This window comes from Lepidochelys kempii, chromosome 10 (genome assembly GCF_965140285.1).
Source record: "Lepidochelys kempii isolate rLepKem1 chromosome 10, rLepKem1.hap1, whole genome shotgun sequence".
In the NCBI taxonomy this organism is placed as follows: domain Eukaryota; kingdom Metazoa; phylum Chordata; order Testudines; family Cheloniidae; genus Lepidochelys; species Lepidochelys kempii.
The window spans coordinates 51,519,697-51,546,336 of NC_136389.1; the positions used below are offsets into that span (position 1 = coordinate 51,519,697).

At 41.8% G+C, this 26,640-nt stretch overlaps 1 protein-coding gene across 2 annotated transcripts in view; it reads left to right on the forward strand.

The window, feature by feature from the left end:
• The window catches only part of TBC1D2B (TBC1 domain family member 2B), a 63,112-nt gene that overhangs the window by 31,128 nt on the left and 5,344 nt on the right, over positions 1–26,640 (forward strand). Inside the window, exons 4-12 of one of the 2 annotated variants that reach the window (XM_073303558.2) lie at positions 5,379–5,542; positions 7,931–8,157; positions 10,175–10,567; positions 12,394–12,504; positions 17,072–17,265; positions 18,018–18,512; positions 23,433–23,550; positions 23,855–24,040; positions 25,285–25,406. In XM_073303558.2, the coding sequence (XP_073159659.2) occupies positions 5,379–5,542; positions 7,931–8,157; positions 10,175–10,567; positions 12,394–12,504; positions 17,072–17,265; positions 18,018–18,512; positions 23,433–23,550; positions 23,855–24,040; positions 25,285–25,406 (2,010 nt within the window). Of the gene's footprint in view, positions 1–5,378; positions 5,543–7,930; positions 8,158–10,174; positions 10,568–12,393; positions 12,505–17,071; positions 17,266–18,017; positions 18,513–20,855; positions 21,023–23,432; positions 23,551–23,854; positions 24,041–25,284; positions 25,407–26,640 lie in introns of those variants that run through there. The other variant, XM_073303559.2, reaches the window with a different exon arrangement.

Here is a 26,640-nt window from a genome sequence, read left to right on the forward strand (position 1 = left end):
ATTTATATTCTTCGTTTATTTTTTCCATTTTTAAAAAAGATATGTACTGTAGATTAAATACAAGAAGCTCAGGCCAACACTGATCAAGTTGTGACAACCACTTTCTTAAACTAAGAAACTTTTTTTTTAAGCATTTTAAAGAATGGAAGTAACTATTTTAAGACAAGTTTACTTGAGTTTGCTCTTCGACACTAATTGTTTTCAAAAACAGTCATACAGTGGCTGATATCTGGCTCTCCTACTACTGTAGGTTCTTTATGAACATTTCATATAATAAAAAGAAAAGGAGTACTTGTGGCACCTTAGAGGCTAACCAATTTATTTGAGCATAAGCTTTCGTGAGCTACAGCTCAAATAAATTGGTTAGCCTCTAAGGTGCCACAAGTACTCCTTTTCTTTTTGTGAATACAGACTATAGACTATATACACAGCTGTTACTCTGAAACATTTCATATAATCTGTCTAGTGACCTTCTGCTACTGTTAGAAGGACAGCTGATCCTTTTCCTATGATGTTAGAGCAGTTCATGATGCAGTGGCTGCTGTCCTGTCAACTAGACCACATCCTTCTTGCGCTGACAATGAGAAGAAGCGATTATTTATTTATTTTATTTTATTTTACCAGTGCAGTTGAGTTAAATAAGGAAACCTTTAAATGAAATCTGTTAGGCACAGAAATCTGAAGTTGGAAGATGTGTTGTGAATGAGGCAGGAGGCTTCAGGAAGAGGAAGGATGGTCTCATGGTTAAGGCAATTGAGTGCTGCTCTGGAGAACTGCGTTCTATCACTGCCTGTGCTGGAGAGATCCTGTGTGAAGCTAAGCAAATTACTTAACCAGACTTTTTACAGGTGGTCACTGGATTGTGTTCTTCATTTTCTGGGTGCCCAGCCTGAGACCGTAGTGTCTGATATACAGAAGTGCTGAGCACTTACATCTGCAGTCATTGGGAACTGTGCTTCAAACGTATAAAGTGTTCTATAATTCTTGAAAATCTAATCATAGCCATCTCAAGTTGGACGCCCAAAATAGTGATTACTCTTGACCTTAATATCTGCGTCTCAGTTCCCCACCTGTAAAATGAGGATTAAACCCCCCTCGTCTCACAGGGTTTCATGAAGATAAATTAATTGTTTCTGAAGTATCCATACCATAGAGATGAGCACCATGGAAAATCCCATGAGGAAATTAATAATTCTGTGTTCAGAGCAGGGTTTGAATAGCTTGCAGTAAATAAGGCCTAGGCCCATGCATTGAATAATGTGGATAAAAGAAAATATTGTATAGCACTGAGCACTGTCCATTCAGTGCACTGAATAAGGTGGCATCTTGGGGGGGGGGGGGAGAGTAGAATGTGATTATGTAATTAAAGAAAAGGAGTACTTGTGGCACCTTAGAGACTAACCAGTTTATTTGAGCATGAGCTTTCGTGAGCTACAGCTCACTTCATCGGATTTTCTTTTTGCGAATACAGACTAACACGGCTGTTACTCTGAAACCTGTAATTAAAGAGTGTATCATAATGCATATGCATGAGGGATCCAAATGAAAGTTGCACAGGCAGCCTTATTTAAACTTCCTAACTTTTAAGTGCTGGAATTTGCAATCTTAATGTTCTTTTAACATATTTTTTTTTTATACGTAAGCTAGAACTCTGATTAGCTGTGAGGGATTTCTGCTTGTAGAGTGCTGATGGAATTCGATCCTTAAGGGGTAGTTAATGACATCTTCATAATCATAAACTTAAAATACAAATAAAAATCAGTTTTTAAACCTGATTAGAATTGAGTTTTACTGTACTATAATAGTTAATGATGGCTAAGCAGGCTATTGACGTGATAGGCAACCTAGAAATACCTAAGATGCAGAGCTAATATAGTTGAGGAATGGGAAGGATAGTATCAAAACTTTAAGCAATTTTATTTATTTGTATAGGTCATATTGTGATTTTCAGCACCTTAGTATCTGTGTGCCTTATACAAAGACTGATTAATTCTTGCAACACACTATTAGTAGGGCCCTACCAAACTCACGGTCCACTTTGGTCAATTTCACGGTCATGGGATTATAAAAATCATAAATTTCATGGTTTCAGTTACTTAAATCTGAAATTTCACGGTGTTGTAATTGTAGGGGTCTTGACCCAAAAAGGATTTGTGTGTGTGGGGGGGCTGTCGCAAAGTTATTGTAGGGGGAGTTGCGGTATTGCTACCCTTATTTCTGCGCTGCTGGCGGTGGTGCTGCGTTCACAGCTGAGCAGCTGGAGAGCAGTGGCTGCTGGCTGGGAGCTCAGCTCTGAAGGCGGCAGCACAGAAGTAAGGGTGGCATGATATGGTATTGCCACCCTTCTGCGCTGCTGCCTGCGGAGCTGGGCCCTCAGTCAGCAGCCACCACTGTCCAGCTGCCCAGCTCTGAAGGCAGCAGTGCAGAAGTAAGGGTGGCACGGTATGGTATTGCTACCCGTACTTCTGCACTGCTGCTGGTAGGGAGCTGCCTTCAGAGCTGGGCACCTGGCCAACAGCTGCTGCTCTCCAGCCACCCAGCTCTGAAGGCAGTGCAGAAGTAAGGATGGCAGTACCGTGACCACACTAAAATAATCTTGTGACCCTTCTGTAACTCCTTTTTGGGTCAGGACCCCCAATTTGAGAAATGCTGGTCTACCCTGTATAGTATAGGGTACAAGCACACAAAAGACCAGGTTTCATGGCAGGGAGACCAGATTTCATGGTCCATGACGCGTTTTTCATGGCCAAGAATTTGGAATTATTGTTAACTCTATAGTACAGAAGGTGAACTGCGGCACGGAGATGAAGGGATTTATCCAAAGTTTTAGAAGAAGTCTTTGGCAGTGCTGGGAGCCCATACTTTCTGAGTCCCTTATGTCAGTATCGTAAACACAAGGCCATCCTTACTTTGTTAGCCATGCAGCACAATTTCATCACAGTAGTTCTTTGTGTAGAGCTTTAACATATGGTTAACATCTGCTTGACAGCAAGGGCTTGTTGTAATATCTGCATATGCCTTAAGCAACAGTAAAGACATAACAAGAGGGAAGTGAAGAGGGTATGTTGCATATAAAGAATGTACTATATGTGCACATTAATGCACTTGCCTAAGATGGAAGTTGCTTTCATTTTAAATCAGCTTTCAACAATTAAAGCCACTAAAAACTAATTGGATCAGATAAATGTTCAGAGCTCAATAGTCCTTTCTTCTTATGCTGACAGTTCCTGCAGCCTCCTTTGTTTGTGTAGAGTCCTGCTTGTTTAAAAGGATGTACTGTAATAACCCCTGAGTTACCTAATCATATGATGGGATTTCATAATATAGAATGAGCCAGTAGATCACTTTTGAACTTTCACATATTTTGTGTAATTATATATAATTAAAGTATTATTTAAAAGAATAAACTACCTTGGTTTGCTGTTGTAGCTCTGTAAACCTAAAGTCCTCTGGTACTACTGCTTTACATAAATTTCAGTAATGGTATGGGGGGGAGGAAAGGGAAGGTATGCTGTATTTAATTATTTAAATACATATTATAAAGGAATTCAACAAGCTACTCTTTACTCTTAATTTGTAGTCCAATAGCACATACTTAATCCTCAGTCCTCAAAGAGTCAGCAAAGTCCTTATGAGAAGTACATGTAGAAATTGAACACCAACTATCCTGATACTTACCCTCATGGGGAATATTTGAAAAACATTCTCAAGTACCTTTTGCTTACTATTGTTTCTCTTGCCTCATTACTCTTTCTAAATATAGTTATCTTAAAACTCTGGAAAGGGGGAGGTTTAACAGCCTTTGAGACTGAAGTCCTCCAGCCACAGGACAAGACAGGCATGGGCAGTGGAAAGCTCAACTCTTGCGGAAAGAGAATAGTTCAGTTCTTTGCTTCTATACTGAGAATTCCTAGAGAGATGTCCGTGAGTTTTGTGATGTGGATTCTTGTTCACCAGGAACTAGTTGGAGACTGCCACGTTCACTACACACAGACTTTGTAGATGTCTAAGGACTGGGGCTTCATCGGAGCCAGTAACTTAGAAATAACAGGCTCGCTGTCCCATGTGGATCGTGTAGTCCTACATACACAGAAAGAATAGCCGCGAAAAGTTTACTGAATACATAATCAAATCCCAGCCAAGTTTGCAAATCAGATGCTCCTTGCTTTATGAAGGATTACATTGTGTTTTAAAAAACCTGTATCAAAATGATCATTATCAGACTGCTTAATTGAACCAAATTATTTGGAATTGTGGCATTGTGATATGTTTAGTGTATTAGATCACTTAGCTCAGGTGACAGATTTCCTGTAAAACTTTAGGGAACCATTGGGTCAAGCCAGCAAATAGTATCAATAGTGAGACACCTATATGGTCAAATATGCATTGTAAGTCAATTACTTTTCCTTAAACGGGAGGTGAACTGCTCTCAGGGAAGGGTGAAGATGGGGCCTCCATCCTTAAGGGATGGAGATTAAACATACTTGTATTTGAAAAGTTAACTGATCCTTAAATGTAGCGGTGCTACATTTAGAAAGAGACTTGAGATGCAATGTTCAGATCCAGATCTGAAGTGTACAAATATATTGATATGCAGTGTTGGTTTAGGCCTTTGTGATTTCAGTGCTCCTACAGCATAAAATCTTTTACTCATATGAAAAATAGGTTACACTTTCTACAAAACTGTCAGATTGGACCCTAGAGATTGCCCTTGCAAGTCCCTTGCAAATAGTTGGCAGCATTCTGACTAGCATGGAGATTCTCTCCTCAACATCTGTGTAACTACAATAGATTCAGCTTTTGGATGACCCTAAGTGTTATGTTAATTCAGTTTGTGATACGATAATACACAGTGGCCTTTTGACCTGCATACTCCCGATTCTGTTTAACACTTAGCAGTTGTTTAACCTGAAATTTAAAATAAAGAATTATTTTAGTTAAACAGATTAAAAACAAAAAAACAAAACCGCCACTCCCCAGAAAAACCAAATGTTTCACTGCCAAAACACATGGAGCAGAGACAGGAGTGAAAGACCATAGGAGTCTCATGTATTTTGGTCATTTGCCTCACAGTACCACGTGCTGCAGCCAAGCCACTCTCTTGGCCCTTGAATATGTTATGATCAGTGCTTAAATACTAATAGTAGGTATTACAGGACATGACTACTTGGTTTTTGTTTGCATTTTATTTAGCATTGGTTTTAATTTAAGCTCTGTTTAACAAAGTGGATTCATTGATGTGTTTTGAAAGTGTATGTTGTTTGGGTGATTTTCATAAGGTGTACATGTACAATGTGACTAAAAAGGTAAATTAAAAAATATTACCCCCAAAAAAGAGAGAAAATGGCATCACTGTGATTATTTTTTTTATTCCATAGAAATTCAATGTCTTCCTTAAGATCTGGAAAAGGAAACAGTGAAAATCGTAAGAGTGTGTTTTATACCAGCGAAGAGTGGGAGATGTTAGATCCAACCCCAAAAGACTTAGAGGAGTCAATGGCACTGGAAGAAAGGCGGAAACATGCATCAGAAGGAAACAAAGGTACCAAAAGATTCTTTTTCTGTTAATATACCACACTGTTAGCTGTATCAACAGAAAATATAACACAAATTCAGTCATTTCTTTGTAAACCAAATCTTTGTGTCTACAGACACCCCTTTGCACATGAAATTATCTCCTTGTAGTGTATTCAAGGGTCAAACAGTGGGATTTGTCCATAATACTGTATACTGTGGTGCATGTGACAAGGTATACAAGAGATCTTTTATTTGACTCCGTGGGCAGGTGTATCTTTGTTTTGTTGTTGAGATGCCGGGCAACAAGAGGGGAGGAAAGAGTCAAGATCTTTGGTTATAATCTTATGTAGAGCCAGCTGCTTAGGGGAGTCACTGGCTTCAGACTTCAGAGGTGTCACTCTTCATCCAAAATAGAGAAACAACATCCTGGTTGCTGCTACTTGATGAGGGAGGGGGATAATGGGTGGGAAATGCATCTATGCTTTGATTAATTCTTATAGTCATAAGTTTTTGGAGTAACTTCATGAAAATTTTCACTACTCTTTAGAGCTCTTCGATTGTGATAAGCATTAGTTAATGTAGGAGATAGCATCCTTCTGTCTAAACCAGGGGTCGGCAACCTATGGCATGCGTGCCAAAGACGGCATGTGAGCCAATTTTTAATGGCACACTGCTGTCTGCCGGGGACAGCAGCGTGCAATTAAAAATTCTGCCCAGTCCGGCCCACTCTTCTCTGCTCCCGCCCACCGTTCTCTCCTTGCGGGGCAGGCAAGCTTCCCCCTCTCCCGCCTCTTCCCCCAGCATGCAGGGTTCCTGCCCCTCCTTCTCTCCCACACTGTGGCCGATCAGCTGATGGCCCTTGCTACAGAGGGAGAGAGGGAAAAGCAGAGCCGCAGCACACCTCTCTGCTCCGGGGACCTTGGGGAAGGGGGTGGAATCGGCATATCCCCCCAGCCCCCTGCCGTGAGCCACTCAGGACAGGGGGCTGGGAGCACCCCCACGACCCCAGCCCACACCCCCAGCCCTCTGCCCTGACTCCTGCACCCTCCTCACACACCCCAGCCCCGTGCCCTGACCCCTGCACCCCCCCACAACCCCAGCCCTGACTCCGGCACCCCCCACACATACCCAGCCCCCCCATGCCCTGACTCTTGCACCCCCCACATCCACATCGAGCACCAAACGGGAGCTCCTGCACACACACCCCCACATTCCCACCTGCACCACTCGCACCAAATGGGAGCTGCCCAGGTAAGTGCTCCACACCCAAACCTCCTGCCCCAATCCTGAGCCCCCTCCCTCATTCTAGCTCCTGGCCAGACCCTGCTCCCCAACCCCTAGCCTGCTCCTTCACCCCCAGCCCTGTTCTCAGTGCCCTCCCACCCTCATTTCAGTGCAGAGAGAGGAAGAGAATGGGCCAGAACCAGGGAGAAAGTAGGTACCTACTCTATGTGGACAGAGCCGGGACTCCAGACCGGCAGCAGGCTGAGCGGGGCCGGCAGCTGGGACCTTGGCTGGCAGGAGCCGGCAGAGGGAACCCCAGACCGGCAGCGGGCCCCGCTCAGCCCGCTGCCGGTCTGGGGTTCTGGCTGCCTGCCCCTTGCCAGCCGGGGTACTGGCCACAGGCCCCGCTCAGCCTGCTGCCGGCCTAGGTGAACGGAACCCCAGGCCGGCAGCGGGCTGAGCGGGCCCACGGCATAAGATCAGTATTTTAATTTGATTTTAAATGAAGCTTCTTAAACATTTTGAAAGCCTTGTTTACATACGACAATAGTTTAGTTATATAATATATAGACTTTTTGAGAGAGAGACATTCTAAAAAACGTTAAAATGTGTTATTGGCACGCGAAACCTTAAATTAAAGTGAATAAATGAAGACTCGGCATGCACTTCTGAAAGGTTGCCGACCCCTGGTCTAAACAAAGGCACTTATCCCTGCAATCTGTTCCATTCAGGAGGGCCCTCACACCTATGCAGAACACTAGTAGCTTAAATGGTGCTGCACAGGTGTGGCTGCTTGTTTGGGTCTGATTTTAAGGTTAGGGCCATAGTTGTTTAAAACAGAAGAAATCTTAACAGTTAACTCTAGTTTGCTTCCATGGCAAAGTAAACTTGGTGGCTTGGAATATCTTTCATTGTTGTAGTGAGTGTGTAAAATTCTGTTCAATTTGGCAAGTGTATTATTTCTTCAGTCTCACATTCATGGTCTCTCTAAAAAATAAAGACCTTTAATGCCAAAAGAGATGTCAAAAGAAGCAACTTGGAAAATGACATGTTGGGTGTGTTTAAACTTCAGTATAAGTCTAATTTTAATGAGCAAGTGCAGACATATATATTTTTATAAAGAACTTTTTGAATACATTGAAACCTCTTTATTAAAAGATGTGAACTAGAACAAATTGTTTTTACACAGGAGTGACTAGTTCAGCCTTTCCATTTGATTTTGGCCGCATTCCATACAAAGCAAGACGTCCATTGAAAGAAATGATTGGATCAAGCAAAAATCGGAATAGCAGTGACACATCCCCAGTTGAATGGAATTCTGGGAATGGCAACAAACTAGCTTCTGAAATGCAACTGAAGTTTCAAAGCCAGCAAGAAGAGTTGGAAAGGCTAAAGAAAGATTTGTCGAGCCAAAAGGTAATTCGCACAAGAAGGACAAGCACAACATTGTCAGGCCTGTCCACAACTGAGAGTAAATCAACCCTTTTAAACTATTTAATTTCAATGGTAGTTAATTATCTGATAACAAATACCAATGCTAAATGTACCTGTGCATTTGAAAATCTCAAAACAGAGTACCAAGAGATGGAAAGGTCTTTAGTTTGCATAGGGTTCAGTAACTGCTCTTTTGGCTTTTATATCCTCCTTTATTTACCCATTGAAACCAGCTTTCCAGAGTGTGTCTGTGGGCAATTAAAGACTATTCACCATCTGTATCTGCAGTCCTCCTATATTCTCCCCCGGAGAACTTCTGATGTCTGAGATCCATCTCTTTCCTAATCACATTAGAGAAAAAGAAACGTTTATGCCTCATTTGGTTTCAGTCTGTATCACCAACAGGGTTTGATAGAGCATGGTACAAAGCTTAGACCAACAGCTTTAGATACTGATCCACACGCTATGTAGATACTCACATAGCCCCTATAATTGTAGTAAATGAGTGATTTCCACGTATTTAAAACCAGTAGAAACAACTCTTTCTTTCCAACTTTATTAGATTATGAGGCGGGTTGTTTTGAATTTTCCTGTGTGACCTTATTGAGGGGAAAGCTGAATCAATTTAGATGAGTTCCACATTTACTTGTGGAAAGCAGTCGGTCACTCTCATAGGAGTGAGTTCCCTATTCTAGATCTAGCTCCTGTGAGAATTCTTAAACTTCTACACTCACAGGTCTCCTCCCAGTTGGTTGATAGTTTCATTGGTCAAGTAGATCGGAGCTGTCATAGCTACTTCTTCCATAGCCAAGAATTATTATCTTAAAGGAAGCTAGGGCTAATCTAGCAGAGGCTTTGAATATCAGGACAGATATGTTGAACTGGGTTCTTTGGGAGCTGAGCGCCAGAAGGATGTGTTCACAGTAACCTATATGATTAAACAGTCTTTGCATTTTGTAACAGTTGAAACTTTTTTAGGGTGTGTAGATTCATTCCTAGATATGAGTTAAAATAATCAAGCCTGGCGTCAACACTGTGTACTGATAGATTCTCCTAGCATCCGCTTCCTGGTTGACTACCAACCCCAGGTGATGCTGTGATATGCTGCTAGCCATTAGATTATCAATGACCTCATCTCTGACCAGTCAATTCAGCATTGGTTCCTTGATTGTGCAGAACACTCTGGTAAGAGAGAGTTTAGGTTTTCCAGCTGGGTCAGGGCTCCAGCTGTTCTCTTCAGCAGTTCAGGCTCTTTGGAATAAAATACCCAAAGAAAGGTGATAAACCCCAGGGGAGGATGAAGAAAAGAGAGTCTGGATTTCTTGTTATATGGGGAAACCTTTCTCTCGAAATCCATAGGGTTGCTCCAAACGCCTCCAAGGATCTCAGGCTTGATAGGTAGGCTTATAAGCACAGTTCTCTCTGCTGTATCCTGTTTTATTCTAGGGAACAAAATAACCCACCAGTATCTCCACTGTCATGAGGCCCTGGTTCAACCTAGACCCATCTACATGGTTCTTCAAATCACTGTGAACGTCCAAATCCATCTTCACTGGGCCCCCAGGAGAGAACACTAGTCTCATCCCCAGGCTCCACCCTTCATCTCAGTTTGTGGGGAGGAGCTCCATTCCCCTATCCCAAAAGTACAGCCCCATTACATCCTATTGAAATCTATCGCCTATTAGGGCTTCCTCTTAATAAGCTCAGTTCTACTCTTCAGCTACCTAATGGGCCCCATCTGTCACTGCTTTCTGCAAGCCTGACACATAATATAGCTTAATACATACATCAGTTAATGGTGTGCCAGATGTATGTACCCACTTAGAATTATTATTCTTTGCTTCAGTGGCCTCCAGAAACCCACTGACTTTATTCCATTTACACTTGTTACTTCATGTAATATTCCAATTCTTTTTTTCTTTCGTTTTACATAATTATATTCTTAGGCTGTAATGTCTCATGCCTTTTCTCCACCCTCACTTTACTTTACTCTTTTCAGGAACTTGTGCGACTCTTGCAGCAGACAGTTCGGTCTTCCCAGTACGATAAATACTTTGCAAGCCGTCTTTGTGATGGGGTTCCAAAAGACAAATTAGAGCTGCTACACCAAAAAGATGATCAGATTTTGGGTCTCAACAACCAGCTTGAAAAGCTAAATCTGGAAAAAGATAGTCTTCAGCAGGAAGTAAAGAATCTGAAATGCAAGGTTGGAGAACTCAATGAGCAGCTGGGTATGTTAATGGAAACAATTCAAGCCAAAGATGAAGTGATCATGAAACTCTCTCGTCAGCTCAGTGAATGTGAGGTCAATCCATTCTCCCAAAGTGGAACAGCAAATTCTTCCATGTCATCCTCTTTTAACAGGGAACTACAGGAGCTGGACAGACTAAAAGTAAGAGCAGTGTGTCTCTCCATTCGGGGTAGAGGAATCCTTAGTTCTCTATAATGCTTCACAATAGGCCATCATGTGTAAGAGATCACTAGAAGCTGCAGTATTGAAGTGAGCTGTAGCTCATGAAAGCTCATGCTCAAATAAATTGGTTAGTCTCTAAGGTGCCACAAATACTCCTTTTCTTTTTGCGAATACAGACTAACACGGCTGTTACTCTGAAACCTGTCAGTATTGCTCTAGAATACTCACACCCATGAGATTTTTTTTCTCTTCCCAGTGGAGCTTGGGATCTACATTTTGTTCTCTAGTGGCTATGGATTATATTGTCCTGAAAAGTGTTGTGCTGGTCAATTCTGCTGTAGTACAGTATATTGTGTTTTCAGTAATACAGTCAGAGGCGCTGACTCTGTGGGTGCTCCGGGGCTGGAGCACCCATGGGGGAAAAATGGTGGGTGCTCCCCCTCCTTCCCCATGCCTGCCACAATCAGCTGTTTCGTTGTGTTCAGAAGGCTTGTGGGGAGGAATGAGGACGTGGCGCACTCAGGGGAGGGGGCGGGAAGGGGCAGGGCGGGAAGAGGCAGAGCGGGGCCTTGGGGGAAGGGGTGGAGTGGGGGCATGGCCTGGGGCAGAGCCAGGGTTGAGTACCCCTTCCCCCGCCCCGGCACTTTGGAAAGTCGGCGCCTGTGAATACAGTAATTGCTATGGAGGAAGAATACCATGAGAAGTAATCAGGAATAAAGTGGAAAAAAGTAGGGGGCAGGAAGAAAACAAAGATGTAAGGGAAGAGTCAGAAACAAAGAACAACCGGTAAAAAATAAATGAGAGCAAAAGGAATAAGGGGGGGGGGGGATAAAAGACCATTGTAAAATGACGGAAAGGTGATTTAGATGTAAAAGGAGGAATAGACCAATAAAGTCAAAATTAATAGTGCTGGCCCTATTGCTAGTGACCTACTTTCTCCCCTAACTCCTTTCACAGTTTTATAGGATATTGGAGTTTGGGTTCAAACAAAAAATTTTTTTTGGTAGCTCCCTAAACTACCATTTAAGCTTGCTTGCCGTTGGATAATTACTGTACTCCAAAACAATTTGGAATATGATTGTGTTCCTATTTAAACAAAACTTTCAAAGGGAAAATGCGTTTTTGACATTTTAATCCACAACTTCCTACATCAGAACATAAGGAATTCTGGATAATAAGGGATTAAACTACAGAAATGAATAAGCAAATAGTATTTTATCTACTGACAGAAGTGGATGTAGCAGATGAGGAATGCTGAGGATGTGGGAGTAGCAAGAGACGATTGTTTGAAAAGTATCATCTTTCTCTCATTCATCCCCGAACTTCAAGCTCTGGAGTTCAGGGTTGAGATAGGTTGACGCGAGAGAGCTTTTTGCTAGATACGTGTATTTCTGCATCATGGACATAGCCTTTGAAATAATCATATATATATATATAATAATATAATAATAATAATCATATATATATATAGTACCAATTGATTGAACCTATTCCTGCAGATTTGTACTAGCAATGTAAGTTTGGCTTTTTTTGTGCAAGGCTAGAAAAGAATATTATTTGGTTTGATAGTGATAGTGATATTTAATTGACGAGATCTAATAGCTAAACAAGATGGATGAGGTAATATCTTTTATTGGACCAGCTTCTGTTGGCGAAAGATACAAGTTTTCAAACTACACAGAGCTCTTCTTCAGGTCGGGTCAAGATCTAATAGTGACTGCTTGTCCTGTATTCTACTGTATATTCTCAAATAGAAGTTTAAATGTCAATATCTATAGATGGTAAACTTCAATTTTTATTAACAGGACAATCTTCAGGGGTACAAAACCCAGAATAAATTTTTAAATAAGGAGATTTTGGAACTTTCTGCTCTACGAAGAAATGCAGAAACAAGGGAGAGAGACTTGATGGCAAAGGTCAGATTAACCCAGCTTTTCTATACTTCCATTTGAAAATGTCTAAAATAGATATTGGAGAAATGTTTAAACACTGAAAATGATCCTTTCAGCACTCAGAACTGCACAGCTCCTTAAATCCATCGTCTTTTTAAAAGTTTTATTTCTCAGTTGTCTTGAAGAGTGACACATGGTAATGTGGGCATGACTTATCCCCCCACACATGCTGTTTATATTCTATCGTGTTGCAATTTCGTTTGTAAATCTGCCCAAGAAACTTCACTAAACAGTAGAAATGGAACTGTTTAGATATGTTTTGTATGGTGACTCTGATGAGTGCCACTGTGCATGTTACAATCTATTTAATCTTGCTGCATGAATGATTTTTCAGATATTTGTATGACTTGACATTACCAGTGAATTAAAAAGTGCAGTCTTAATTTATGAGCACAGGAATATTTCATGCAAAAAGCTGTCTCTTCAACATTAATATTACAACATTTTGCTTTTCAGTACACACAAGTCAGGAAATGCAGTTAAGGATGAGACTGTATTGTCATGTACAATAGTACACTAAATATGTCACATTGAGTACGGTAAGCTTTAGTGAGTGTGAAGGGCGAATAAATTTTTTTGTAGCCTTTTTCAGTGTATGTAGATTTAGAGCACATTTGTGTACAGGTGAGTAGGGTATTTGAATGAAAGTGGTCAAGTTATGGTTTGGTTGGGGCTAATTAGGTATGTTTATGTATGTGGATATGTTGTTTGAGCAGGACATGTCCAGACGTGGAACTATACTGCCGCAGTGCTCGGTGCCTATTTGGAGTGGTACAGCGGTGTCTGGGACAGGGTCGACTCCATCAAATTGGCATCGGTGCGCGGTGACCCATCGGTGCCTTCCACTAGTCGACACCGCTCCCCATCCACGGGACACTCTAAAAAGGCGAAGAGGTCTTTTCCACCAAGGCACCGGGGCAAGGCTGGGGGAGAGACTAGATCCGCGTTGGGCAGTTCTTGATCCCCATCAACCTCGCGGCCTCCTACTCAAATCGAGTGGAGTAGCCCACTCCAAGTAGCCCGGCCCACTCTGGAGGCCCTGCAGGCGGCTTGAGACGTTATGTCTCTACCAGTACCTGTTGCACCAACACCAGTGGCTCCCCAGTCCAGTGGCAAACGGGTGCTCAGACCTCCATAGGCGCCTTCCGGACGGTGCCGCTCGCAGTCGAGGGAAAGTTCCCGACACTGTTCTCCACGCAGTGACCGTCCCGTGTGCAGCCCGCACCGGTCCCCATAGACCCCCACCAGGTTGTCTGGCTGGGTGCTGAGCAGCAGGGGTTCCAGGCACCGCTTCGCCTCGAGAGAACGCAGATCTTGCGATCAGACCGGGATAGACGGCACCAGAGTGTGCCCTGCCGGGACCGGGACAGACGGCACTGGAGATTGCTGACTCCAAGAAGCTATTGTAGTCTCTCGCGGTCCGGATGTTGGTGCTGCTCATGTTCTTCATCCCACTCGAGGTCCCCGCCGTGGCACCGCTCCTGCAGCCCCAGACGTAGATTGCCAGCACCCAGCCACTGCGGATCCGCCGATCGTAGCCATTTGCAGAGCAGCCGCTACTGACAGTACACCCACTCCTCCACGCCAGGATCACGGTCCTGAGATCAGCACTGCTCCTGACACCGTCGCTTATCCCCATCCCGGGATAGCAATAGATCGTATGCCAGCCTGGCCTCCCTTCAAAGTTGACAGTCGGTGAGCCAGGCGGGACAGTCTGCTCCGTTGGTGCCGCAGCAGGTACAGTGGTACCAGTGGGCCCTGTGGGCCCTGACACAGCCCCCAGCGGTGACTCGCTTGGTGGCCAGAGCCTCAGAAAGACCGTCAGCCGCCCTCTCGCAGCCCCCAGAAAGGTGTCAGTGGAGTGCTTCTCCCCAGTTCTGTAGTCCAAAGGGGACCAAGTGGAGGGTCCTGCGGCACTGGTGGGGACGCAGAGAACCGCACCCCCTCTTCGGCCTCCCCCGATGAGGCAATCACGGCCCCTCCTCCTCCTGTCCTGCAGGAGGGGACAGTAAAGCCAATCAGGAATTTTTGAAAAGGGTGGCATCAAGCCTCAGCCTACAAGCTGAGGAGGTGGAGGAGCCCTCAGATTCCCTCTTTGATGTCCTCTCAGTTACAGCACCAGCCAGGGTGGTTCTCCCACTCTATGAAGGGGTGGCAAAGATCTCAAATGCCCTGTGGGAAACCCCAGCTTCCTTGCCCCCATCTCTAAAAGGGCAGAATGAAAGTATTTCATGCCTGCGAAGGGGCACGAGTACCCCATTCTACCCTCAACTCTCTAGTGGTCGAGGCCGTCAACCACAAAGAGCGCCAGGGCCAACCAGCTCCTATTCCTAAGAATGAGGACTCAAGGAGACTAGATTTATTCGGTAGGAAGATTTATTCGTCCTCAAGTTTCCAGCTGAGGGTGGCAAACCACCAAGCCCTGCTGGGCAGATATGACTTCAACTTGTGGGACTCAATGCCCAAGTTTGCGGACTCCCTCCAGGAGCATGCTAAAAAGGAGTTTAAGGCTCTGGTCGAGGAGAGCACAGCTGCCGCCAGGGCGGCCCTTCAGGCAGCCTCGGATGCTGTGGATACGGCTGCAAGTTCTATGGCCTACGACGTGTCCATGAGGAGAGCGTCGTGGCTCCTGTTATCAAGGTTGTCCAGCAAGGCACAGGACGCCCTGCAGGACCTCCCTTTTGACAGCAAGGTCCTGTTTGCGGAACAAACAGACGTGAAGTTACACGGTCTTAAGGACTCTCGCACGACACTAAAGACTCTTGGGCTCTATGTCCTGGCCTTGGCCAGGACCAAATTCAAACTGCAGCAGGCTCCTAGTCAGGCCACGCACTCCAGATATGAGCCCCCTTATAAAAAAAAAATCAAGGGACTATAAAAAGCACCCACAACAACAATCTCAGCCTGTGCCTCAGCCTGGGCCCTCCAAGGGCAAGCAGGCAGGTAAGTGGCAGTTTTGATGGGAGGCCCAGGGACAACTTAACAGTTTGTACCAGGAATCCACCCAACCTTCTCTTCTCCAACCACCTATGTACTTTCCTCCCAGAGTGGTCGCGGCTGACCTCGGACCAATGGGTCCTTAACACCATCTCCCAGGGCTATACCCTCCAATTTCTTGCTACCCCACCTTCTCTCCCCGTCACTCTTCAGGGTCCCCTCTCATGAGGGCTTACTCGAGCAAGAGGTGCGGCGGCTCCTTCACTTAGGAGCGTTGAAGGTAGTGCTGGCGGAGTTCAAATACAATCCTGCTATTTCCTTATCCTGAAGGCGAAAGGGGGCCTCAGGCTCATCCTGGACCTGCGAGGCCTGAAGCAGTACATGGTAAAGCTCAAGTTTCGCATGGTCTCTCTGGCCTCCATCATTCCCTTCCTGGAGACTGGTACACCACCCTTGATCTACAGGACGCATACCTCCACATTCACATATTCGAGGGCCACAGGCCTTTCCTCCGTTTCACGGTAGGGCAGGAACAGTACCAGTTCACTGTCCTCCCGTTTGGCCTATCAGTGGCTCCCAGGGTCTTCACAAAGTGTATGTCTGTGGTAGCAGCCTACCTCAGGCGTCGGGGGGGTCCAGATTTTTCCCTACCTTGACGACTGGCTGGTCAAAGCCAGCTCCAGATCACAGGTACAGGATCACATAACACTCCTGTCTACGTGCTCCACAAGGGCTGCTGGTAAACAGCACCAAATCCATATTGGTACCAATGCAATGCATAGAGTTCATTGAAGTGATTCTGGACACGACATTGGCAAGAGCCTCCCTCTCTACAGACAGATTCAAAACCATGAGGGAGCTCATCAGGGTGGTCACGAGGTTTCCCGTGACGGGTGCCAGAGTGTGCCTCCAACTCCTGGGTCGTATGTTGGCATGCACGTATGTGGTTCATCACGCCAGACTCAGGATGTGGCCCCTTCAGCTCTGGTTGGCCTCTGCTTTCTCCCAGTCCAGAGACAGGATGGACAAATTCCTCACTGTGCCGGGACCTGTACTAACTTACCTCTGCTGGTGGTCCACCCCGGTGAACATGCTCCAAGGGGTCCCGTTCAGGGGCCAGTCCCCAACTGTGGAGTTGGTGTCCTATGCGTCGGACTTAGGGTGGGAGGCCCACATGGGAAATCTCCAGACTTAGTCTGTGGTCCGTGTAGGAACTAGCCCTGCACATAAATGTCAAGCACACACTCCTATTGTGGAATGGACATGAGCAACACATCTCAAAGAACACCAGTTATGGAAAAGGTAACTGTCTTTTCCAGTCTGAGCATGCAGCATTTAATTATAGTATTTGCTATCATAAACAGTATAATAAAATAAAATCCATTTCGGAATGTTTGTTCAAATGTTTGAGTTGCTTTGTGCAATCTGGACATGTAAAAATAGGAAAGGAAAACTCACTATTTTCAGGTTATAGATTAGTATGCCTTTGATCTTTAGGCTGTGTGAATTTTGAATCAGATGTTTAGAAATACTTAGTGTGACATGTATTTGTATTTCTAATTAGTACAGTAATTTGGCATGTTATTTTGTACAGTGTGCTAGCCTGGAAGCCAAACTTTGTCAGATAGAAAGTAAATACTTGATCTTGCTTCAAGAAATGAAGACTCCTGTTTGCTCTGAGGAACAGAGACCTACTCATGATGTCATTACTCGATTGCTCGAAGATGCATTAAAGGTGGACAGTAGTGAGCAACCAGAACAAGCTTTCTTTAAACCTTTCCTTGTCAGGTAAACCTGAGGCTAATTTATTTATTTTGAGGGAATCCAGTCTGTATTTGAAGGGAGGCGTGGGTGGAGAGTGGATTTTAGATATGAAACTTCGTATGTATTGTAAAGTCTTAAGTATCCTAAAAGTACTTCAGGTGAATGAATATACAGTGTTTTCTCATCCTCCATTTCCCCTCTGAACAGTACACTTATACCCTAGGCATCTTGGCTGATGTGTATTGCTGGGCCAAAGGTATTTGCATATGAAAATTGATAGGTTTTTTTTTTTAATTTCTAGTTTACTTTCCCTCCATGAATAATAGCATAACTATATCTGTGAAATCCCATAACAGGCCTTGTAAGCACAATACTTTGTTTCAATTATATTAAATAATTTGGTATCAAATTAAATATCAGCAAAATTACCCAATACATTTAACTATTCCAGATATTAATGTAACGTGGTTGTCCCATAATTTTGTGTACATAATTCTATGGCTTAAACTCCTTGCAGTGACTTACATAACATTAATTCCAAATGTGGATACAGTCTCTGAATACAGAATTGTTCAAAAAGTAAAATATATTTTGTAATAAACTAAATAGGGAACTTTGACACTTTTATTAAAATAGTATGAAAGCTCTGGCATGGTTTAAGGATATTGCTGTATAAACTATTACCAAAGTAACTTAAGAATGACTACTTGGAATTTCCTTAGAACATACCAGACTGCAAACTTTTTGTAGAAATCATATTCTTTTTTTTCTTACAGTGAACATGATATTTATGGGTTTCAGACAGTCCCAGAAGATGATGAGGAAGAGAAATTAGTAGCAAAGGTGCGAGCCTTAGATCTGAAATCCATTTCTCTCACTGAAAACCAGGAGATTTCTACAGGGGTAAAATGGGAAAACTATTTTGCAAGCACAATGAACAGGGAGATGATATGCTGTCCAGAATTGAAGAATCTTATCCGCTCTGGAATCCCGCATGAACATCGTTCCAAGATGTGGAGGTGGTGCATCAACCTCCACATTAAAAAGTGCAAGGACAGTACTGATCCTGGATATTTCCAAACCCTGCTTCAGAATGCCCTTGAAAAACAGAATCCTGCATCCAAACAAATAGAGCTGGATCTCTTGCGAACTTTGCCAAACAACAAGCATTACTCTTCCCCCACTTCTGAAGGGATCCAGAAGCTAAGAAATGTCCTTCTGGCATTTTCGTGGAGAAATCCTGATATAGGATATTGCCAAGGTCTCAACAGGTATTATATTTCAAATCTGATTAATAAGAGTGAAACACTTGGTAGATGTGTACAGTAAGGATAGCACTGTGCCTTGGGAAGATGATTTTTTTTTTTTATTGTTGCCTTCATTAGAGATATTCCTCATCTTGCTGATTTGATAATTTGGAAGCTGTTTCAAACCTTGGTAACAGTTTGGGAATAAATGTATCAAATAGTTGAATTATTGAACAGGAAGAATTTGCAAGAAAAAAAGTCATTCAAAATGATGTTTAAAAGTGTCGTTTTAAGACAGTGATCATAAAATTGATAAATAATTTCCTGAAAAATAAGGGGCTTAATTCTCCCTCCTATAATATGAAGAACAAGTTAATCTAAGGGCCACATTTTGGAGTACTAGTTCATTTTTCAAAGACATGCACTAGATGATCACAGTTTTTTCTGTTCAGAAGAGTTGACGACTTGATCAAGTGCTTTGATTTGTTGGCTTTTTTTAATGAGGAGAGAAATTCATGCTTGGGCCATAAACATAGACTGACAGAAACCTGTAAAAATAGATTTTTGCAGAGGAGGTAGGATTGTAGGGAACTGATACAATTAATGTGGTGTTTAACTGAGCTGAAGTTTTGTGTTGCTTTAATGTCTGTCTTTAGTTTAAAACATAAAAAAATGAAAGTTCTGGCTGATTGGTTAAAAACGTTTGGCACTAGAAGGGCTGCTCCTGGGTGAATTTTGCATCACTGCGTGTGCGCAGAATTCATTGCTCCCATAGATTTATTTGCTTACCCACAGAAAAATGACTTCTGAGAGAGAAGCAAAGGGAAGCCGCAAGAGTGGTAATGCACCCACTCTCTGGCAATGCAGACAGGTAGGTTTGGACACCCAAAGCAGCCAGTAGAGATGTAAATCACTACCTGGCAGGGGCTCGGTAGTTGTGTGTGAGACAGAGACATTCTGTCCCTCTCGCACAGTATTGCTGCACGCTCAGTGTGGAGGGGCAGGGCTTTGGGGTATTTCTGAAGAGGTAGGTGTAGGGCAGGCTCTGTTCCCTCTGGCAGAGGAGAATGTAGCAGCCTGTCTGCTTAGTTAATTGTTCTTAGTGAATTCCCCCAGGAGTATAAAACAGGTGTGTAAATTTTAAGGCTCTATTACATTGCCAGAGTGGTGTAAAGGAGCCTTATTGTAAAGGACAGTATAGTCTTATAAATGCTTATGGTCTTTTAGTGATTAGAATTGGTATACATTTTTGGACTGAAAAAATTTCCTATCAAAATGTGCTCCATGAACTGTTTGCTACTGACCTTTTTCGAGATGGTCCATAATCAGTATAGACTGTGAGTTTGAGTCCCTGGCCCTTACTTGCTCTTCAGTTGCCCATGATGTAACACTGAGCATGTGGCTGCATATATTTGTTGACTAATAATTAGAAGTAAAGGGTCAATGCTAGCTACATTACTGTTAGACAGAGGGGGTCTGATGATTTCCTCCAATGCTTCACACTCCCATTCTCCATCCATTGTATTGTAGTTTAAATAAATGACCAAAATAATTGAAACTATCTGGATTATATTGCATTATTTTGACCAAAAATATGCAGAATTTTAAAATATTGGTCGCAGAATTTTTAATTTTTTGGCACAGAATTCTCCCAGGAGTCAAGGGCCACAGATCCTATCATTTGCCCTAGTGCATCTTACGCTAATAAATCTGGTCAGGAAATCCTGACTCTGGTGTTTCTATTCTAAAAAACATTTCAAGAGTTTGTAGCATTTCTAACTTAAGTTCAGAAAAGTATTCAGGATCCATAAAAGGCCTCTATAAAAGAGGGGGTTGTCTGAACTTTTTTTCCCCCATTGATACAGTTTTTCACTGATGTAATTACACTGGTGAACACCTGTGGAGTTTAGTAGGTTTACTGCATTGGTGTAAAGTGACTTGCACTGGTGCAGCTTTATCCTGATTTGAAATCTATGCCAAATGAATCTGGTGAGGCCATATGTGTGCATAAAAGAAAAATAACAAAAATAGTGTAGACAAGCCCAAAAGGATTCTTCTCTGAGAGGAATTTGTGGTAAATTAATCTTCTCTTAATGTGTGCAAAATATTTCCAAAATTTCCCCAGTTATTTTCACATAAGCCTCAGCTAGAGCAAGAACATTCTGTTTAGTATTCACTATGCAATTGGTACTTCTACTTTTTTTACGAAGAGAATATGACCCAAAAATAAAATAAAATAAAGGATTGCAGGAACCTGGTGGTAAGGGAGATTGGCTCGGGCTGCATGGGGGGGAGGCGGGAAGTAATATTCTCTTCTGTAACTTCCTTCCTGGTTTTCTTTTGTCTCCACCACCACCATTTTTAAAGTTGTCACTTCTCCTTGATGATTGTTTTGAGACACTTGATTGGAATATTGCTGTACTGGCAGTTGGTAAAGAGAAGAAAGAGAGAGGGCAAAAGAAGAGAGTGCGGAAATGCAATCCAATCTGATTCACATGTAGGTGAATCTAATAACTCTGTGTGACACAGAAATTTTCAAGATATTTTGTAATGAAATGAAATCCTCATACATTAGAGAGAATTATGTATAGTTTGCTTTTTTTGGATTTAAAAAACAAAGTGCCCAAATCAAGGCAGACGGGTTGCTATCTGGAGACCCCAGGAATCCCTTGGTTTGAAATGCTTAAATTGTACAGAGAGAGCTGCTGACATAAGAAGCTAGCAAAAAGTGAAGTTGCGGAATGAAGTGTGTTAATCAGTTTTGCTTACTGTGGTAGATAGATGAAAGAAATAACTAGTTAAACAACTTTGCCACTGGACTTGTCCAAGAATTGGGAGCCTAAACAAGGTCTATAGGATTACACACAGGGGTAGAGGGTACAAGAAACAGAAGTGTTCCCTTTTGATTGCTTATCAGTCACCTATGCTTAGAAAAACTTGGGTCCTGAAGGTAATTGTACTATGCCAAAAAATGAACTACCATTGGAGATCACAAAAGGAATGGCCATTCTGGATCAGAGCCATCATGCTCTTGGCCAACACAGGGTGATTAAGGAGACAATGCAAGAAACCTCACAGCTGAATAAGCATTTCAGACTGAGTGTGACCTAACTTATTAAAATAATTATAAAATGTTTTTGCTGTTTTTGAACATTAATTGTCAGACTTCAGCAGATTCACGAAACTTAAGGAAAAGTTAGTATCTATGCCCTTACTGTAGTTTCCTTCCCCTTGCAAAATCTGAGAAGTTGTCAAAGTTCTGTGATGTCCTAAGTAGTTACTGTTTCCACATTCAGAAGTTTCAGCAAGCAAGTGATGTTAGGTTAAGGCAATGTGACTTGAAAAAGAAAAGTCAAGTCTGATATTATATGCACTTAATGTAACTTTGGTTTTCATCGCTCCCCTTGACTGTGCAAACAGGAAGACCAGAAATGCAGCTAAATGTCCTTTGATCATGTTATGGTTTTCATGAAATGGAAAAGTGAGACTGACACATTAGTATTTTTATTTTATTTTTCAAACTACACAGCCCAACCAGTTACTTTTTCGGAAGCCCTGAATATGCCTCACTTGCCGTTACATTCTTGAAAGCTCCTTCACTACGAATGCTTTATAGTAGAGCCTTAGGGGAATTTTTCCTCAAACAGTTCACTCTTTAATTTGGGTTTTTTTCTGATTCAGTGGCCATCCCAGCTTCTTCACAAAAAGCAAAAATGAAATTCAGTTCTCTCTGTTACCAGAAAAGAGAGACGATTATTACTTTATACAACAAAATATAATCAATGTATTTTTTTTCCCAATAGCTTTTGGCAAATAAACTTCTAAGGCACCAAACCCACAAGATGCTTTATGTGGGCTGATCCCTGCAAGCGCATGGTGCTCCATTGACTTCAGTGGGGCTCACTGCAGGTGCAAAGGTTCTCCTGTGCCAAAGCAGCCTTAGTATATCACAAAATACCTTGAAAAGCTGCACAGTAATTTCACTTTAGAGGCTAGATACTTTTGGAAAGCTCACTAAATAAGTTGGAAATTAAAGGAACATATCAACTTAAAATCATGCTTCAGTTTGAAATTTTTTAGCCTAATATCTCAACTAAGACCTAAAATTACTATAACTTGGAAGAGATTGGTGAGAAATATTGATTTACCTTTTTTCTGTTAGTTTGGCAGCAAACTCACAAAATAAATTATGTGTAATCATTGTCACTGTTTCCCGTATGTAGTCCGTTAGTTTTTAATGATTATGTGAAACACAGCAAAAGGGGGGAGAATTTTTTTAAGTAAAGTAAGATCATAAATATTTTTAAAGTAAAGTAAGTAAGTAAAGTAAGATCATAAATATTAAGTAAGTAAAGTAAGATCATAAATATCAGTATGGGGTCTCGGGCATGCATAGTCCTTAGAATTACTTTTTGCTCATTTTTAAAATTATGATAAATTTCAAGTTGGTAGTGTTGTTATACATAAAACAGTAGCTTTAAGAACTTGTAACTCCTTTAATTCTGTCACAGAAGGCTATTTAAATAATGCACAGGACTTCCTTTGTGTATAAAGTATAGGAGGATCTTTATTTTCAACTCTGCCATTAAAGGAGGCAGTGAGGATTAGGAACCACAGCAATGGCCTTGGAACCAACAGGTTCCCATTACTTTAATTTGGCCAAGCCACTGACTGAATGGCTTCCAGCAAATCAGCTGGCTTCCTTTTGCCTTAATTGGTCCACTTATTTAGCTGAATAGAAGTACTGACACCCAAGACATGCCTCCTGTTTGAGCTAGCCTAATAATTTTAAATGTATTTAGTAAATTGGTTAGTATAGCCCATTATCAGTCCATTATTCCTTGCTGAACAAAAAGTAAGGTTGTTTTATTTTAAAACTTTGTTTTAATAGATTTGATTGGTGTTTTAGTCGGCTTCTTTTCAAAACTCTCTTTTTATTTTTAGATTGGTAGCAATTGCACTTCTCTACTTGGAACAGGAAGATGCTTTTTGGTGTCTGGTTACAATAGTGGAAGTTTTCATGCCTCGTGATTATTATACTAAAACTCTGCTAGGCTCTCAGGTATGCATTATGCCAAAATAAAACAGTCTTGAAAACTGCCGCTGAAATATGGTTTCAATCTAATCCTGATTTTGAAAGCTACTTCTTAGAAATTGGGTAATAATACTTGCCTCCAACAATGGGGCTATTGTGAGATTAGATTGGTTAGTATATGTAAGTGCCTTGTACAATGGGGGCCCACACCTGACTGAGACTTCTAAGTACTACTACAGTATAAATGTCTAATAAAAAGTGGTGTGCTTTGAAACACGTATAGAGCTGTGTAAGTGCTTAGCAGCAGTAATAACATGTCTGTCCTCTTTAGGTTGACCAGCGAGTGTTCAAGGATCTGATGAGTGAGAAACTGCCACGGTTGCATGCTCACTTTGAACAATACAAAGTTGACTACACACTCATAACTTTCAACTGGTTTCTGGTAGTATTTGTGGACAGCGTGGTCAGTGACATCCTCTTTAAAATATGGGACTCTTTCCTATATGAGGGATCAAAGGTAAGTTGTATGAGCTAGATGTTCTTCAGTTCATATCAGACGTTGTAACAAGACACTGTGGTGTTGAGAAATCCAAGATGGGGGATGGTTGTATTTCGCAAGAGTATGTTAGTTTTAAGAGCTGGTCAAAAAATGGAGTGAGGAGGAAATTTACAGAACAGCTTCTCCAGCCAACAAATTCTTCCATTTTAAGTCTAAATTTTGGGACTTGGATGCATCAAAGTCCTTTTTGAGAAATAAGCAGATATCTAACCAGTATTTCCTGGGTTACAAATATTCTAAAATAGAGGTGTAGGAAAGTGCAAGATTCGGTTGTTTTCCTGTCACCCTACAGCAAAATTTTTTTTTTTATTTTCTGTAGACACCCATCTAGTGCTCGGGGCACCTAACCCATTAATTGAGAATTTTAGCATTAAAAAGAGACGACAAACAGTTGCCTATAAATGTACCCACCTCAGCAGAAACCCACATATGAAATGGTAGCTGAATAAGATGGACAGTTTTGTTTAAAAGGTTTTTTTTTCCTCAGACACTTAGATACAACAGGAACACAGCACTTAAGCAAATAGGGGAAGGGGGAAGAGAAAGAGATGGGGGAAAATAGGCAAGAGTAGTAAGTTCACTGCCATAGCTTTCTCGTAAATGAACATTCCAGTTTACAGTGTGGCTTTTTTTTCTTTTCTTTTTTTTTTTTTTAGTGTGTTTATTTAAAATAACTTTTAAAAGACCACAGTACTGTGATAAGATATACCTGTACAGAGTTGCAAAGTGCTAGGCCTGCTGAACCCATTCTATCATGGAGAGAGTGTCAAGACTGTTGTAACTCCTACCAGTGACTGACTGAGCAGCTGTTGGCAAAAGTTGAATTGGCTTTGAAAAGCCAATTACTTTTTTTTAATGTAATGCAAAATATATTTTTTTTTAATTTCAACTCTGAAACAGCTTTGGTGGTTTATTAGGCCATATTGTCTTTGCTTTACAGATTAGTTTTTGTAAGGAGCTCAGAAGCCTTTGGACATTAGTTTAGATGGTGCCCAAATTATTATTGTACCTGGGGAAAAAAATGTTTGAGCATCACAAACAGAGCTGTTTCCTCTACAGAAGGCTGCCATTAGGCTAAAGAGCACACACTAATGCAGAAAGATCACAACATTTCTAAAAATCAGTTTTATAATAAAAGTGAAGGTGTGAATCATTGGATTCAGAATGTAATGTGTATATATAAACCTTTTTTGAATATCCAGGTCATTTTCCGTTTTGCCCTGGCTCTTTTTAAATACAAAGAAGAGGAGATCTTAAAACTGCAAGATTCAATGTCCATATTCAAGTATCTCCGATACTTCACTCGCACCATTCTTGATGCTAGGTAAGTACTTTAAAAACATATTCAATATCTACAATATTTTATGTTGGGGCACAAATGAGACACTTCACCTAGATGGGTGGCGTCTGTTCAGAAGAATACCTATTTAGATTTCTAGTCACTGGTTTAATTTTTGTCTATTCTCTTCCTTAAAATGTGTATATGAAAGACTCCCCCCATTCAGAATTCAAAAGCAAAAAAGTAGCTGCTGATAAAATGATAAAAAGCATCATCTTCTAAGCAATTTGGCAGTTTAACCCCATATTACTAGAGTTACTTTGTAGTGTTGCCATTTACTCTTATTCATATTTGTATTGCAGTCGCACCCAGAGCCCCATTATGCTAGGTGCAGTAGAACCACACAAAATGATAGTCCCTGCCCTTAACAATTTATAATGTAAGCATAAAGTAAGAGATGTGGATATGTCCTATTGAATCAAGGATACCTTGTGTACTACTAATACATGTACATAGGCAAGCATTGGGTTGTCAGAATATTTTATATTCTGGTATGCCTGTGTTTGAGATGACAGGAACTAGACAGTGCTATAAGTGCTATTCTGTCTTTCCTCCTTCTTTGCATAGGGAGTGCAGTTTATGTGCACTGTGTTCAGCATAAATTAGCACCTAATGTTCTTAAATATTTGATACAGGGAGGGTGGTAAGTTAAATAATAGCAAAAAAATTATTTTTCATAAAATAGCAGTTTGTTTGGATTAGAATTCGGCACAACACTAGATACACTTGAAACTTTTTTAACATTCTTGGCTGTTCTCTGATAACCGCTAAACTCAGGGTGCAAGTTGGGTGGTATTTACTATACTAAATTGCATGCGAATTAGGCTTTAAAATCGGATTCCTGTTCAGAGCTCCCTGTATGGTTTGGGAGTTCTGAATGGAAGAAAAGACTAACTTGTCTGTATAGTTTCACCCAGTGCTTAAAGATGAATGTGAAGGGCTGACCCAGGGAAAATCTTCTGCACTTCCACATAGGAGAGGGAAGTTTGCCTTTGGCTCCCCAGAGTAAAGTGGCTCTGAGGGGTTGGAACCCAGACTGTTCTGTGTACCTGAGCATTGACTCCCTCCCCCCACCCCTTTGATAATGATGATTTAAGAAATGATTGCGGAGAGCTGTGTTTAGTTCTTCTTGGCCAAAGGAAAATGATGCTCATGACTCCCAAACTACGAGTGGGGAAAAGTGTGTTTTTGTGGGTGGAAATGTTTTTAAACATACAAA